Here is a 17,633-nt window from a genome sequence, read left to right as displayed (position 1 = left end):
TTTTTAAATATATTTATTTATTTATTTTTGGCTGCATTGGGTCTTTGTTGCTGTGCGTGGGCCTTCTCTGGTTGCGGCAAGCGGTGGCTGCTCTTCTTTGTGGTGCACAGGCTTCTCATTGCCATGGCTTCTCTTATTGCGGAGCATGGCCTCTCTTATTGCGGAGCATGGCCTCTAGGCGCACGGGCTTCAGTAGTTGTGGCACGTGGGCTCAGTAGTTTTGACTTGCGGGCTCTAGAGCACAGGCTCAGTAGTTGTGGTGTATGGGCTTAGTTGCTCCACGGCATGTGGGATCTTCCCGTACCAGGGCTCGAACCAGTGTCTCCGGCACTGGCAGGAGGATTCTTAACCAGTGCACCACCAGGGAAGCCCTGTAACTCTTTTTTTAAAAATTTATTTTATTGAAGTATAGTTGATTTACAACGTTGTGTTAATTTCCATTGTACAGCAAAGTGATTCAGGTATACATAAATATATATATATACACATATATATTCTTTTTCATATTCTTTTCCATTATGGCTTATTGCAGGCTACTGAATATAGTTCCCTGTGCTATACAGTAGGACCTTGTTGTTTATCCATTCTGTTTATAATAATTTGCATCTGCTAATCCAAACTCCCTATCCATCCCTCCCCTGGCTATAATTCTTAATTCTCATCTCCTTTTAATTCCAAATTTCTAAATAAAATGCTCATACTGCCTTTTATTTTTGAATCCATCAGTTTTAGACATATATTGCATTCTTGTTAAGATAAATAAGAATTTAGCACTTTTATAATTTAGCTTCTTTCCTATCTCTAATAATTTCATAAACCTTGGTTGAAGCAATAATCAGGGCTTATTGTGACTTTGTAAATACTGTTCAGTGCAGATCAGAGATCCTTTTCTCTATGGCTTTCTTGGTTTTCATGTAGCTAAAAATTGCCTCTCTTTTTCATTTACATATATACTTATTACTTCATTTTCTGTCTTATTCTCTGTTGTGTGATAAGAGGTAATCTGGCCATTCCCCTTTATTCCTGGGGGGCCTTGTTTCTGCAGTTCTCCATTCCTGTGTTTCGACCTGAACTGTTACCCTTTAAGCCAGCTGCACAGCTTTCATACTGATATTTTCTTGTGTTGCTCTCCTGTGCTCTGAGTCCCGTGTTTCCTGGGTCTCATGTCTTCTTGCTTCTTTGTTTACTCCTTTACTTAGCATGTCCTCGTGTAACTTCCTCCGAAAGGATGCATGTGTGGTAAAAAATTTTGAACTTTAGCTTGTCTGAAAATGTCTTCCATCATGCTTGATAGTTTGGCAGATTTTAGAATTCTAGGTTAAAAAGTATTTTCATTACGAATTTTGAAGTCACCGCTGTATTACTTTCTAGCGTCTACTGTTGCACTGACGGAGTCCAGTTCCACACTGTTACCTGATCTTTTATATGCGATCTTTTTTTTTTTTTTTTCCCCTTCTTCTGGAGGCTTTTAAGATCTTTTCTTTATCCCCAGTGTACTGAAATTTCATGAGGGTGTGCCTGGTGTGTTTGGGGCCAGAGGGGCTACAATGGTGAAGTCCATTGTTTGTACTCATCCCTTGAAGAATCTTCATTCTGGAGACTGATCTTTTATGGGAATTATTTATTTGTTTGTTTGTTTGTTTATATTTTTCTTCCTTATGCAGTTTTCTTTTTCTGAAATTTCAGTTAATTTGATATTAGATCTCCTGAATAGATCCTTTGTGTTGCCTTATTTTTTGCTATTTTTCACTTCTTTGTCTTGTTGCTCTGCTTTTTGGAAGATTATCTAAACTTTATCTCTTCCAACCTTTTAATTAAGCCTTTCAGTTTTGCTATTGTATTTTTAATTTTTAAAAGTTCTTGTTCTTTAAATTTCCTGATTCAATTCAGCTTGAGTATTTTAGGGAAGTACAATCAGCTTGTCTTTGCCTTGCCTAGGGTACCTGAGCCTTAAGGCCTGTTCAGTTCCTCCAGAAAATGAAAGTTTCACTGTTTGTCTTAAAGGGTGAGATTGAAATGATCACTTGAATGTTTGGGGTGAGGGTGGGAGAACTGGGAAGTCCAACTGTTTCTTACATAAACTTTTAAACAATTTCCGTTGTTTTAAGATCCCTGTATGTGCGTATGTGTGTGTGTATACATACATATACATATACAGATGTATACACATAAATGTGTGTGTGTGTGTTTATATATATACACAAAGTATACATATATATGTCAAATGTGGGATCCTTTTATAGATTTACATTTACATATATCAACTTGCAGTTTTCATCTAACATATCATGAACATTTCCCCCATGACGTTAACTGTTATTTAAACATGATTTTTAATGGCTTCATAATTTTCCATTTCTGAATATAACCAAATTTATCGAACCAGTCTTCATTATTAAACATTTGTTATTTACAGTTTTTCACTGTTAAAAATAATGTGGGATGAAGACCGTTGTATGTGTATTGTTGTGCAGGCTTGGTTTTCTTTTTATTAATCTTAGTTGTGGAATTGTGGGATCAAAGGAATGATGAGTTTTAATATTTTTCCAACATACTGTTAAATTGCTCTCCAGTAAAGACTATCAGTTTATGCTCATCACTGTGTAGAAGTGCCTATTTCGCTTCACCTTTGCCAAGCAGCACTGGTTACTGTTTTTTTTTTTTTTCTGCGGTACGTGGTCCTCTCGCTGTTGTGGCCTCTCCCATTGTGGAGCATAGGCTCTGGACACGCAGGCTCAGTGGCCATGGCTCATGGGCCTAGCCGCTCCGTGGCATGTGGGATCTTCCCGGACCGGGGCACGAACCCGTGTCCCCTGCATCGGCAGGCGGACTCGCAACCACTGCGCCACCAGGGAAGCCCGGTTACTGTTATTTTTAAGAAAAATGGTCTTTTTAAAAATTTTGTGTCCATGTAAGATGATGGATATTCACTAAACTTACTGTGGTAATCAGTTCGTCCTATATGTAAGTCAGATCATTATGCTGTATACACGTTAAACTTATTCAGTGCTGTTTGTCAGTGATATCTCAATAAAAATGGTCAATTTGATAGGTGAAGAAATGATTTCATGTTATTTTAATTGAGATTTTTTTCATGTTTGACATTAGCATTCTTTGAAATTTGCTTGTTTTGTGTCCTTTGTATCTTTTCCTATTTACTATTTTTTAATTTTCTTTTTAAAATTTTATTTTATTTTTATTTATTTATTTTTATTTTTGCGGTACGCGGGCCTCTCACCGCTGTGGCCTCTCCCGTTGCAGAGCACAGGCTCCAGACGCGCAGGTCCAGCGGCCATGGCTCACGGTCCCAGCCGCACCGCAGCATGTGGGATCTTCCCGGACCGGGGCACGAACCCGTGTCCCCTGCACTGGCAGGCGGACTCTCAACCACTGCGCCACCAGGGAAGCCCTATTTTTCTATTTTTAATTTTTTCTTTTTTTTGGTGGTAAATTGTGAAAGTTCTTTATATAAAAAGAACTCTGTATAAAAAAGAAATCAGCCCACTGTCTTTTGGGGAAAATTATTTGTCATTATTGAGACTTACCTGGAAAAATTTTGGATCCCTACTGTTACTGGAGGAATAGCTTTATTAAATCTTAGAACTGTGTGTCAGAAATGACCAGGTCAGTTAGAAAAGGGATATACATTTGAAGAACTACTACTGAAAGGCTTTCAGGACTAAGAATTCCCTTCCTTGCCATGGAAAAGAAGGAAGGATTAACAAAGATCAACCTAGAGCACCTTACCGGAGAGAAAGTCATGATGTAGTGTAGAAAATAACAGTAATTTCTCCCTTTATTACAGGACTTGTTTCTTGCATTGAGCAAGCATTTACTGAGGGAGAGCCTTCTCTACCCTCAAGGAATGTACACTGGTTGGGTCAGGAATGATGCTAAGAAGAAAGATATGTTTGTAACTAACTAGAATATGGTGTGAGATAGAGAACCTGCTTGCTGTATTCCAGCACAATGGACCTGGTCTAGTTTCTTAGCACAGAACAAATGAGAATGAGCCTATCAGTGACTGCCAGAAGTTAGAACTATCACCTCTTTTACCTGGAGTGGTAAGAGACAGCTGAGTCAATAAAAGTGAAATGATTCTCAGCTGCTATTTAGTTTTGAACAGTTAATTTTTTCTTCTGTTTTTGAGGTCAATATGAGTATGACAGTGCGAGTTAAAATTTTTGTCAAAATGAAAAGAGTAAATTATATTTTTGAAAGCAGGGATGTATGTAGTACATTTTTTTATTTTTTTATTTTTTTGCGGTACGCGGGCCTCTCACTGTTGTACCCTCTCCCGTTGCGGAGCACAGGCTCCGGACGCGCAGGCTCAGCGGCCATGGCTCACGGGCCCAGCTGCTCCGCAGCATGTGGGATCCTCCCGGACCGGGGCACGAACCCGTGTCCCCTGCATCGGCAGGCGGACTTGCAACCACTGCGCCACCAGGGAAGCCCTGTAGTACATTTTTTAAAGTAATTAGAACTGTTAAAAAAATGGGTGGCAATCTCCTGTTATCTGGAAATCTGTGAATTAATTCTGAAGATTCCAGATGAATGGTTTGTTGATGTATTATTTGATCAGTCTCTTAAAAGTATTCACAAAGCTTTTTATGTTTTGCTTTCTTATTGGAGCAGTTCATATAATACTTGTGTGTGTGTGTTTTTTCATCCCTACATTATTATAATGACACTAATACTTGTGGAGACAAGTGAATTTTATTATAATCAGATGAAAAAATTTATTTTGTTCTTTAAGAACTGGTTTCCAAAGTGGTACTTATAGTAAGAATCAACTGGTACCTTGTCGATTTTAAGATTCTTTAGTGCAGCACTATTACTCATTTTTATCTCATACTCGTAAATGCTCAATAGAAATGTATTGGGTGAGTGAAATACGTGTTACATTGATGCATTTGTGGCATATACTGCTAAATCATAAGTTGACCATATATTTGAAAATCCCATTTATATTTTGTTTGAAATTATTTTCATCAGCTTTCTTTTTTATATCTTAACTTCTCCGTATAGGTATGTCTTTAGCCCATGTGTGTTTTTCCACATATATAATTTAAAGTATGTTGTGAGTTGATAATGACTTATTTATTCCTTCTCTTTCCCTCCATTCTTAGATTCCTTTTGCATCTTTAAATTCAAACCGTATCATGGGTCTCTTAGCATCTGTGTTCTGTCTGTCCCCTATTCCCCTTTTATTGTCAAATAAAGAGTGTCCTTATGTCAAATTGGGCTTTTCAAAACAGATAATTTGTTGTTTTTATGGTGGAATAATTCTCACTTTTATCCTAAGAATTGTGATGGAAAGATGAGCTAGAAATTCTTTCCAAGCCTTAGATTAAATCATGAAGGATAAAACTACAAATTCATGGTCATGAGAAGAAGTAAAAACTAAGAATGACACTTGTTAAAGAACAATGTATAACTGTAAACTTGATGCCAGGGAGTCTTTTCCTTGTGAAAAGACCTCGAAGTGGCTTTTATAAGTATGAATGCATGACAGTGTGGTAGCAGCAGACTTGAGGTTTTATAGACAGTGGGGTTCTGACTTGTTATGGCCTCAGCTAGAGAGCCTGCGTGCCACAAACTACAGAGCCCATGCTCTCTGGAGCTCCGGTGCCACAACTAGAGAGAGAAAACCCTTCAGGCCACAACTAGAGAGAAACCCACGTACCACAACTAAGACCCGACGCAGCCAAAAAATATAAAGTCTTTGTTTAAAAAAAAGAAAAAGAGAAAGAAATGCTTTTCTACTTTGTATATATAGACTGATTTGTTTTTGCTTCCTTTGCTTTGAAGGTTTTGGGTGTAGTATAGGGTAGGAGGTAAATGCAGTTATGTCGTCAGTCACTCTTATAGCCTTGACTATGCCACTGTTTTTGTTTCCATAGGTGTTTTTTGTATAATGACTTCACACCTTCAACTTATTTTTACTTGAACTATTTAATACCATACTTGAAAGGCATATTTCAAGACCCCCTTTCCTGTATTACAAAACTAATATGCTCCTATTGCAGAAACTTAGAAACTTTTTGCCACTTAAAAGTAATGGCTTACAAAGAGAAATGAAATTGAGTTATTTGTAGTGAGGTGGATGGACCTAGAGACTGTCATACAGAGTGAAGTAAGTCAGAAAGAGAAAAACAAATACCGTATGCTAACACATATATATGGAATCTAAAAAATAAAAAGGTTCTGAAGAACCTAGAGGCAGGACAGGAACAAAGATGCAGACGTAGAGAATGGACACGGGGAGGGGGAAGGATAAGCTGGAACAAAGTGAGAGAGTGGCATGGACATACACACACTACCAAATGTAAAATAGATAGCTAGTGGGAAGCAGCCACATAGCACAGAGAGATCAGCTCTGTGCTTTGTGACCACCTAGAGGGGTGGGTTAGGGAGGGTGGGAGGGAGATGCAAGAGGGAGGAGATATGGGGATATATGTATATGTATAGCTGATTCAATTTGTTATAAAGCAGAAACTAACACACCATTGTAAAGCAGTTATACTCCAATAAAGATGTTAAAAAATAAAAGTAATGGCTTTTAATGATTTGCACTATTATCTTTCAGTCTGTTTTCTGAATGTGTATATTAATTATAAATTTTAAAAAATTGTGATGTGTAGAGGCAGGAGGTATATATGAGAAATCTCTGTCTTCTGTTCCATTTTGCTGGGAACCTAAAACTACTCTAAAAAATAAAGTCTATAATGTCTATAAATAAGTATATTTATAAATAAAGTCTATAAAAATTGGGTCATATTATAGTTTTATTTCCTGAGAAACTAGTTTAATTTTATTCTGAAAAAAATTGTTTTGTGACTGTGGTAGGTTTATAGTGTATCATATTCTTTATATATGTCATTAAAATTCTATAGTTATTTTAATCTGTGGGGTTAGAAGTCAGGATCGTGGGTACCCTTAGCAGTGCTGCATAATAAAGACTGGAAGGGGATACCTGAGATGGGTTCTGGGTGCTGTTCATTTTTGTGAAAATTGAGCTGTGTACTTACGTGCTTTTTTCTGTATGTATATTATACTTTAATAAACTTTTAAAAGTTTAATAATTATTGAAATAATACTTTTAGGTTAATAAGATTAATAGGGATAATAGGGAAAAGAAATGCGGAGACATTTCAGATGACTATTTTCTTCAGTTGTGATTAATGATATATAACTAGTTCACTTAAAAATGTGTAGCTACTTAAGGCAATATTAACTTATATATGTGTTTGAGCTCCAGCTATTTGTAGTGACATTTTATGGCTGGATTACAGACTATGACATGTTTTCAAGGACTTTAAAACACCAAAAAGTAAGAGTAGTGAGCCAGTCTGAAGTGTGAGAACAGCTTAATCTATTTTAGAATTTTAGAGTAAGTTGTATATGAACATATGAGGACTTTATCTAGCTGTTTCATCTCTGTATCCCTAACTTTTTCTTATACTCAGCAATGCGTATTTGTTAAGTCAGTGAATCCCTGTTTTGGTTTGCTCAGCCATCAACTGTCCTCTCATCTGCTTTGAGTGTTATCACTTTAAAAAAAGCACTTTGTCAATTTGATAGGTGAAAATATCTTATTTGAATTTGTGTTTTTTTAATTAATAAGTTTTAAAATGTTTATTAAATACGTAGATTTAACTTTTTTGAGAATTATCTAGTTAAGTAGTTTGGAGAGTCGTTCAGTATGGTAGCCCCTAGACTCATGTCTTTTTTTTTTTTTATTTAATTAATTTATTTAATTTTTGGCTGTGTTGGGTCTTCGTTGCTGCACGCGGGCTTTCTCTAGTTGTAGCGAGCGGGGGCTGCTCTTTGTTGCGGTGCGCAGGCTTCTCATTGTGGTGGCTTCTCTTGTTGCGGAGCATGGACTCTAGGTGAGCGGGCTTCAGTAGTTGTGGCACGTGGGCTCAGTAGTTGTGGCTTGTCAGCTCTAGAGCGCAGGCTCAGTAGTTGTGGCGCATGGGCTTAGTTGCTCCGCAGCATGTGGGATCTTCCCGGACCAGGGCTCGAACCTGTGTCTCCTGCACTGGCAGGTGGATTCTTAACCACTGTGCCACCAGGGAAGTCCTCATGTGGCTTTTGAACAGTTAAAGTTGAGCTACTTTGAATTGAAATGTGCCGTAAGTGTAAAATATAGACTGGAATTTGAAGTCTTATTATGAAAAAAGGAATGTAAACTATCTCAGTAATTTTTTAGTATTGCTTCCATGTTGAAATGATGTTTTAGATATATTGGCTAAATAAAATATTATTAAAATTAATTTCACTAGTTTTGTTTTGTTTCTAATGTGACTACTAGAAAATTTAAATTTACGTATGTGGTAACCATTATATTTCTGTTTGACAGTGCTAATCTAGACAGTAATCTAAACATTAGGTGACTAGGACCTGAACTTAGGGTAGTATTTATAGAAAGAGAAGTAAGGAGAGATTTTAAGAAATTATGCAATTGGCATATATGTTATATAATCTCGGGTGTTACATTACAGGCTTTTTGCAGTTTTTTGTGTTTCCATCATAGCTTTGTTATCAGTAGTAAGGTTTTTGAAGACAAGGATTTCATCACTATTTTAAAATTCTCCTCTACGTTTTGTCTTTTGCTGGGTGCATAGGAGCTTGATTGAACAATAATAACTAAAAGGACATCGAATAATTTTATACACACAAAGTTTGAATTTTTAGAATGCAGGTCAATGATTCTTAGAGTTCCTATACCCTTTATTTTAATATCATAATATCACCAGTTAGACGTGTCAGTCATATCTTTTTTAAAAGGTGCAAGTATAAGGGAACTAACATCTAGTCTTATATATGTACCAGGCTCTGGGTAGTCATTTTATATCTTTCTTCATTTAGTCCTTGTAGTAACCCATGAGAAAGATATCAACCATTATTTTACATATTAGAATATTGAGAATGAGTATTTTTTCCAGTGTTATGTTAACCAATGCAGATATGCCCAGCTTCAAAATTAGCCCCTTTTCCGTTGTAGTTTACTCTCATGATTAAAGTTAGCCACTTATTTTAAGTGATTTGAAGTTAGTTTGATGCTGTATTGGATATGAAGTATGTAAAGAATAATCTTTAGAATAAAATGTGTTGTGATAAATTTTGATAGTTTATGAGGTATTATGTATTCCAGTGTTCAATATATGAAAGGAAATTTATAAATAACTAAAACCTTAGAGAAAGAAAAAAAGGCATGTTTGTTTTTCATTCTGATTTTCTTGGTGTGTTGTAATTCTAGAAATTTCACTGTAGTTCATGAATAAAATAAAATTTTAAAATAGTTTTAAATATTTATTTTGTCTTTTAGATAAAATCAAAGACAAAATTAAAGAAAGAGATAAAGAAAAGGAGAGAGAAAAAAAGAAGCATAAAGTAATGAATGAGATCAAGAAAGAAAATGGAGAAGTAAAGATTTTGCTGAAAAGTAAGTTTATATTAAGTGATTTCAGTTGTACTGTGTTATATTGTTCAGTATATATGTATTGGCTTAGTGATTAAAATAAGAAATGTTATTTGGTGCTGAATTTTGCTGGGAATAAACATTTGTGGTCAGACTATGAAAAGTAAATATAGTAGTGGGGTTTTCTAATCTGTGTAGTAATATGTCTTTAGTATATTTATTTAGTGAGTTATTAGAAAGTAGTAAAGGTAATTATTAGGTTCCTTAAATTATTTGAAAATAGGTTATCTAACTCTGTGTTTATATTACTAGTCTTTATCCATATTTAGATAATCTAAAATAAAAGGCTAAAGAAATTTTTAGCATGATGGGTATGGTGGAGGAAGTGATCTTACCAATATTTGATGATAATCACCATAGCATAGTCTGGGATTTAGAGGGAGCATTTTACTCTGAGCTAAATAAGAAGGTGTACTGTTTTACTGTATGTTTCTTGCATGCTTAAGAATATCCTCTTTTTGTTCCCTGTTTTTTTCTCATTACAACTATTTTTAGTTGTTGTTTATACATAGGGGTGGATGGTGAGGTAATAATATAAATCCTGTCAATAAATCTGAACTTTTCCAGAGAGAATCTGTGATAGAAGGATAGTTTTAAATTCACTTAGATAGCAAGGTAAGAAGAATCGGTGGCATTTGGTTGCTAGATAGCTAGCAAATTCATTTGCTGCGTCATCAAGTTAATAATTTGTGGATCAGAACACGTTGACTTTGATTCATTTCATATTGAATTTATGTGTGGATAAGCCTTTCTATCTACATAAGGGAGAAAAGGCCATAGCACTGTAAGTGCAATGAAATTACTGGTTAATTTATATTATTTAAGGTAAACAGTATTAGATTCTATAATTTCATTCCATTCTTTGTCATGTTTCCAGATGTTCTTTGGTGGCACTTTGTCTAAGCTCTATTTTCTACTTGTCAGAACTTTATTTTCTATAAAATTATTTTGACCTTGAAGAAACATGTCAGAGCTTAAGTTGATGGCTACTTGGTGAATGCTCATGGTCCTTTTGTTCTATTTTTTTTGCCAGTGTGTTTTATCTGTGTTGTCTAAATAGACTGTAAGCCTTTGAGGCAGCAATATAATCACACTACTGCTCCACAGCAGCTAATGATTAACACTTGAAATGTTTTCTTATCTTTACCCTCTTGGTTTAGTCAAATAGTCATTTTTTATTGGTTTAGTCACATAGTCATTTTGTTATCCGTTTGTACAGTGATTTGTACAGTACAGTAAATTCCTGTCACTTGGTTGAATGTTAGATTCCTAACATACCATTAATGTGAAGTATGTGAACCTAATTACATATGCAAGTAGAATTTTAAATAACCTAAAAAGTGGAGATTTTCCAGTAATATACAGTGGTAACCTTGACTTTGAAGTAATTGAAAAATTTAAGAGGTATTTTGAACCGAGCTAAACTGAAACCTAGTGATGATAGAGGGGAAAAAAAAGAGATAGATTTGGAAATAAATTGGTGACCTTTGGGATGACCATAGGAAAATCTATTTACTGTAAATTGGAGGTAAATAATAATTTAGTTACTGTCTTACAGGGTTGCGGAGATTAAATGAGGTAAAGTAAGGGGGAAGTGCCAAGTACAGTTGTCTAGCCCACAGGTATTCAATAAATAGCTCTGAATGTTACTTATAAACACATATGAAAGATTAACTCTTGTGATTAAAAACAATGACAAAACTATCTCCCCTCCTAGTGGGTAGTATATAGATAATTAAATGAATAAAAACATGATTAATTTGAGAAATTGTGCCTGTCCCATGGTAAGCACTGAGTAAGGGTTAGCTATTGTTACTATCCGGCAAAAACAATTTGTTTGCTTGTGTGGCCGGCCATTTCCCAAGTGAGCCTTATGATCAGGGAAAGGCATCCTTTGTTATTGGTGTCCTGGAGCAACAAGAGAATCAGTTAGGTGGGGGCAGTAAGTATCCTATTATTTACTACTTTATGTCCCTTTTTCGTTTATGACTTTCAACTTTTATTCTCTCCTTAAAATTTTCTCCTTCTGATAATGCTAACATTGCAAGCTATGGCAGACGCAGGCATTGATCGATTGGTGATGACACTTGAATATCTGACAGTAGATGCTAACTCTTACTCCATGGGACTTCCCTGGTGGCCCAGTGGTTAAGAGTCTGTGCTTGCATTGCAGGGGGCATGGTTTGATCCTAGTCCAGGAACTAAGATCCCGCATGCTGCGGGGCACGGCCAAAAAAAAAAAATTTTTTTTTTTAAAGAGGGAAAAAAATAAAGTAACTAACTCTTACTCCACACCAGTCTTATTTCTTCCACATTTTCATTAAAAACTGCGTTATGACTAGAAATATATACATGATTATATACATGCCAGAAATGTTTTATTAATGCAGAAATGTTGTAAATGTTTTTCACTGATAAAATAGGAGTTTGCTTTATTAGAAGCAAATAATGTTGGAAACATAAGCTTATTTAGCTCATCCTTTTATATCTAATATCTACCAACTACTTTTTCTGAGTATACTTATGTGTTTCAGCCATTTTATGTTGTTTATTGATAAGGTGTGAGAACATGGATGTTATGATTATAATATTCTTGAGAGTAAATTTTATCATTATAACATATCAGCGAAGCTTGCTGGCGAGCAGGTAGAAAGGGGATGAAAAGAAGCCAGTGTTCAAGGTTATTGGAAGTGTACTAAAGGTCACAGGTAGGTAATTCATGACAGGAGGAGCGAAGATGTTGCTGTGCCAAAAAAGGAAAGTCATTCCCCAAAGACCAAAGGTTGAAAATAGCTAAACTAATTACTGCTTTGTTTCTGTGTATGATAATGGAATTTTATATGTATATATATATAATATATATATAACTTCCCATATTAGATATGAAATCATATCCAGTATTTCTGGGCAACCTTTATTTTTCCTTTATTAACACTAAAAATATACTAAGGTTAGGAGTGGAAATTAATTCCAGTGATTTTGTGATTTTTAAAGATTTAAAAAAAATAATTTGCCATTAACAACGCATGCTGGTTTTTTTATCTGTTTGTGTGTGTGGTTTTTTCTGTCTCTGTATGAGTGCCTCTTTCTTCTGACTGTGTGTGTGTCTCCATTTCTCTTTGTCAGATTCTCTCTTTGGCTATCTGTGCATGTGTGTGTCTGCTTGGTGTGTGTGTGTGTATGTGTGTGTGTTTGAGGTCCACTGTGCATATGTCTGTGGATCTTTGGGGGGAGGGTCTCCCATCAACCTTATACTTTTATACTTTTTGAGGGTCCAAATTACTTAGCAGTTCTTTCCGTTTTGGGTATTCACCAGGATCCTTTAAAAAAAAACACTACAGTTCTGATTTATTGGGCTCTGTTTGAAGAATTATGAATTTAGAGTACATATGTACTTTAAATACCTTTTAGTATAAGAGAAAAACATCAGTATTCAAAATGATCTTATCTCCTTAAGTATTTAAAAATTTCCTACATGTATCTGTTGCATTTCATGTATCATTCCAAGACATTAAATGACTGAGAGATTGTATAAAACTTAAAAATAAATTACCTAGTAAAGGCTAGTGCCTTGATTTGATTTAAATGTAAAGAATGCATTTTACCTGTACCCATTGAGGGGGGATCCCTAAGACTACCCCCAGGTTTGATGATTTGCTGGGAGGACTCACAAGACTCAGCATAAATTTGTACTCATGGCTGTGATTTATTATAGTGGAGGATACAAAGTAAAATCAGTAAGGAGAAAAGGCACATGTGGCGATTTCTGGAGGAAGCTAGGCACAAGGTTTCAAGAGTCCCCTCCTAGTGGAGTCACAAAGGATGCACTTAATTCTTCCAGCAGTGAATTGTGATAAAATGTGTGAGATGTTGTCTACCAGGGAAGCTCATTAGAAACTCAATAGTCAGGGTTTCTACTGGGAGCTGGTCACATAGGCACCCCCTGTGTAGCATGTAGCAAAATTCCAGAAGGAAAACAGGTGTTCAACATAAACTATATTGTTGGCACAAACAGTTTAGGTACAGTGAGCCACTCTTATCAGGGAATGGTAGTAACCTTCCCAAAATACAAGTTCTCAGATACCAGCCAGAGGCCACCCTTGCAAGCAGGCCTAAGGGTAGCAGTCTCAGGTGTGTTATGTTTAACTCTTTTCTGCACACTGTGCTCACTTTAGTATTTAATTACAGAGTAGTTTGTCATGGAAGTTTAATTACTTGATGCTCAATATAACAGTCTCTTGACTAATTTCTTATTAGTTTGTAATTTTCAGTTTCTATTATACTACTACTGTTTTCATCCGTCCTTGTGACTAAGAAATAGATAGACTGTTGTACCTATTTTATTTTAAAGTAACATGACTGGATATTTACTATTTTAACTTTAAAAAATGTGTTAGTTGTAAATATAATAGGATATTAAGCTTATATTTTCATTCAAATGAAATTCTGCTTATTTTGGCAAACCATTTAATTTGTACAATTTTACATGTATTTCCAGTTTAGTTATTAATTATACCTAAGCCTGTTAAACTTTAAGTCCTGTTTTTTAATACACTACTGTCTTTTTTGCTTGACTCATTTGGATTTTACTTATATATATTGAATATAAACCTCTTTTATCTTTCATTTTGATTAACTCCCTGTTTTAACTTTTTATTATTAATTTTTTCCTAAGATTTTAACCTGAATCTGATGTTTTGATAGTTTATACCTGGGTAGCAAGTATGAATTTGTTAATATATTTTAAAACTACTTACATGTAGACTCGAAAATTAACACTTTATTAAGGGTTGCATTTTATGACTTTGCAAACCTGCATAATCAATAATGCTGACAGATTTTTAGTTTTGCTTTTCATAATGATACCGATTTGGTCTCCATTGCATACTTACGAATTTTTAGAAGAGATAGTTTATTATTAACATTAAACTTTCCTTTTTCAAGAATTGCTATGAACTTGAGAGAATATTTATGGTTGTTGTTTCAGGGTTAGGATTTAGTGATAGTATTCATATGGTGAAAAACTGACTGAATGGGAGACAGGGAAAAAAACCTATAAACTTCAGGTAGTCTGTTGGTGAGAGAAATCTTTGCATTCATGGAGTCATTAAATGTTTATCTGTAGCAGTGTACTACATGCCAGGAGGGATTTGATGATTGGTGAAAAAAAGTGTTTCACTCTGAATTCATCAAAGTTATTTGTTTCACTCATATAGTATCCTGAAGGACATATATTATACAGGCATCCTATGAATGAAAAAATAATAACTTTATATGACCATATCATATATATTCATAGATATAGAATATATAATAACATGAATTTAGAGTGAAGTGATTTCAGTTCCAACTACAAAGATGAGGGAAAACAAAATGAAGAAGATGATGTACAAGTAGTCTTTAAAGGATGGGTAAGAAAGAGTTCAGTAGTAAGTACTAGGCAGGGCAAGGATATTTTAGGGAAAGGAAATGCCTTTGCCAGTAGTAGATAAAGTAGGACTAGGTATGTTTCATAAGAAATTGTAAGTAGTGCAAATTGGACCAGAGCATGGCGTACTTGAGGGCATTGACTCTGGATTCCAGACTGAAGAGGTTGTATTTGAGAACCCTTGAAAGCAGTTGAGTCAAGGGATGAACATGATCAAAGCAATATATAAAACGTATAGGGCTTCCCTGGTGGCGCAGTGGTTGAGAGTCCGCCTGCCGATGCAGGGGACACGGGTTCGTGCCCTGGTCCGGGAGGATCCCACGTGCCGCGGAGCAGCTGGGCCCGTGAGCCATGGCCGCTGGGCCTGCGCGTCTGGAGCCTGTGCTCCACAATGGGAGAGGCCACAACAGTGAGAGGCCCGCGTACCGAAAAAAAAAAAAAAAACAAAAACGTATAGAATGATTAATATGGCTCCCTCATTAAGGATGAGAGATAGTCATGAGGCTTTTAGACCAAAAATTAAGGCAGTAGTATCATGGAAGTAAAAAATAAGGATGAGTTGGGTAATTACATAAAACATTGGAGAGATCAGGAAGAGTGATTTGAGAGAATATCATTGGATTCGGTATATGAACATTCTGGGAAAGTAAATTTGAGTAGACTGGAAGCGCACCTAGAATTTAAGGGATAATAATGGTCAGTTAATAAAGGGAAGGCACTGGGCATTGCAGTTTTTTATAAGAAGTTTGATGGTCAAAAGAAGAGGATAGAGAACTTTAAGCAAGGGTTTTGGAGTTGGTGGGATGGACTTATTTTGGGGAAGTAGGCAGGACATCTCATGCACCAGAGACAGAAAAGAGTAATAGAGATATGTGAGGATGGAAGAATTAAGCTAAAGAAGCAGGTTGAGAAAACTTAATTCATGACAGGTTATCTATAAAAGTGAAATAACAGATGGAAACAGTGAATGCCTTCTTTCCTCAACTGTTCTTAATAGCTTTTTTCATATTATCTTAGAAAGCATAATATTTTCTTGTGAGGATGTTTACTCTTTTCTATTTTTCTTATCATATAGAAATAAGTAAACTGTGATAATGTTGTGTTTATATATGTACACTTAAATTCTATAGCTGTATAGCCTCTGTGTATTAATCTTTTATTTGGATTTCTGAATTACTGAGCCCAGGGTCTACTTGCCTTTGGTTACAGAAACTCATTAATATATATACTTACTATGACCCATGTCTTTTTCTTTCTTTCTTTCTTTTTTAAAATTTCTCTATTTACCAGTACATGGATATCATTTGTACTTAGGACATGATAAATGATTCTAATTTTGTCATCTCTTATGGTACCTTGTTAGGTCTTCACTGGAAACTTTGTAGACTCTAGTAGATCTAACATAGCCCATTTTGGATGAAAGAGTACTTTACGAAGGAGGACATATGGTAAAAAGCTAAGGAATTTCTATGTTTGTTGCTGATACACTATGCAAGGATTTTTCTCCTTTTATGATTTGTAAGTCTTGACACATATGCAGTTTTTAAGAATTTAAAGTAAAAATGATATATATCAATGGGAAACATCTGCAGGGCATTGTTCATATTGACTTTTGTTCAGCTTTCCATTTCTGACTTTCTATATTTAGAATTTGAAGATTATGCTTTCTAAAACATTTGTTTTGTTACTTCAGTAAATACTGATTGAGCATCTGCTACAGGTCAGAATGGTACCATGCACTCTAGGCATAATTTGTCTTAAGGCTTCCTCTGTGTGTGTGTGCCTGTGTGTGTGGAGAGAGAGGGAAAGAACCTGACTAAATTATGATTATCAATACTGTGTAAAACAAGTCCCAAATATAAACTTCATTCTGAGTGAATTTTGCTTATTTATTATAAAACAATTCCTAAAGCATGGTTTTTAAAGAAACTAAAATACAGAGTTTCAAAAAAACTGTTTCCCAACAGGTGGGAAGGAGAAACCAAAAACAAGTGTGGAAGACTTACAAATTAAGAAGGCAAAGAAGAAGAAGAAAAAGAAACACAAAGAGAATGAAAAACGGAAGCGTCCAAAAATGTATAGCAAATCTATTCAAACCATCTGCTCAGGATTGCTGTCTGATGTTGAAGATCAAGAAGCCAAAGGCATCCTAAATGATAACATAAAGGATTACAGTGGAAAGAATTTGGATACCAAGAACTATGATTCCAAAATTCCAGAGAACAGTGAGTTTCCATTTGTCTCATTAAAGGAGCCACGGGTTCAGAACAACCTCAAAAGGTTGGACACTTTGGAGTTCAAACAGCTCATTCATATTGAGCACCAGCCTAATGGAGGTGCATCAGTTATCCACGCCTACAGCAATGAACTCTCCCACCTGTCTCCTGTGGAGATGGAGAGGTTTGCAGAAGAGTTTGTGGGTCTGGTGTTCAGTGAAAACGAGAACTCTGCAGCTTTCTATGTAATGGGTATTGTTCATGGGGCAGCTACTTATTTACCTGATTTTTTAGACTACTTTTCATTTAATTTTCCCAATTCACCAGTGAAAATGGAGATATTGGGAAAGAAGGATATAGAGACAACAACTATGTCCAATTTTCATGCTCAGGTAAGAGGTTTTAGTTTTTTTATTTTAACTTTTAATTATATGTTTTAGGCAAGTTTCTGTTCTTTGTTCCTCATTTTGCTATAGGTTTAAAATAAAAAGATAAGAATATA

General features: G+C 35.4%; 1 protein-coding gene across 1 annotated transcript in view; it reads left to right on the top strand.

Moving 5' to 3' along the window:
- The window catches only part of RSBN1L (round spermatid basic protein 1 like), a 63,900-nt gene that overhangs the window by 23,277 nt on the left and 22,990 nt on the right, over positions 1–17,633 (top strand). The window contains exons 2-3 of the mRNA XM_060107488.1: positions 9,335–9,451; positions 16,883–17,523. Of these exons, the coding sequence (XP_059963471.1) occupies positions 9,335–9,451; positions 16,883–17,523 (758 nt within the window). The remainder of the gene's footprint in view (positions 1–9,334; positions 9,452–16,882; positions 17,524–17,633) is intronic.

This window comes from Mesoplodon densirostris, chromosome 9 (genome assembly GCF_025265405.1).
Source record: "Mesoplodon densirostris isolate mMesDen1 chromosome 9, mMesDen1 primary haplotype, whole genome shotgun sequence".
NCBI lineage: Eukaryota > Metazoa > Chordata > Mammalia > Artiodactyla > Ziphiidae > Mesoplodon > Mesoplodon densirostris.
The sequence above is the reverse complement of the archived record's forward strand: the minus strand, read 5'-3'. Positions and strand labels throughout refer to the sequence as shown.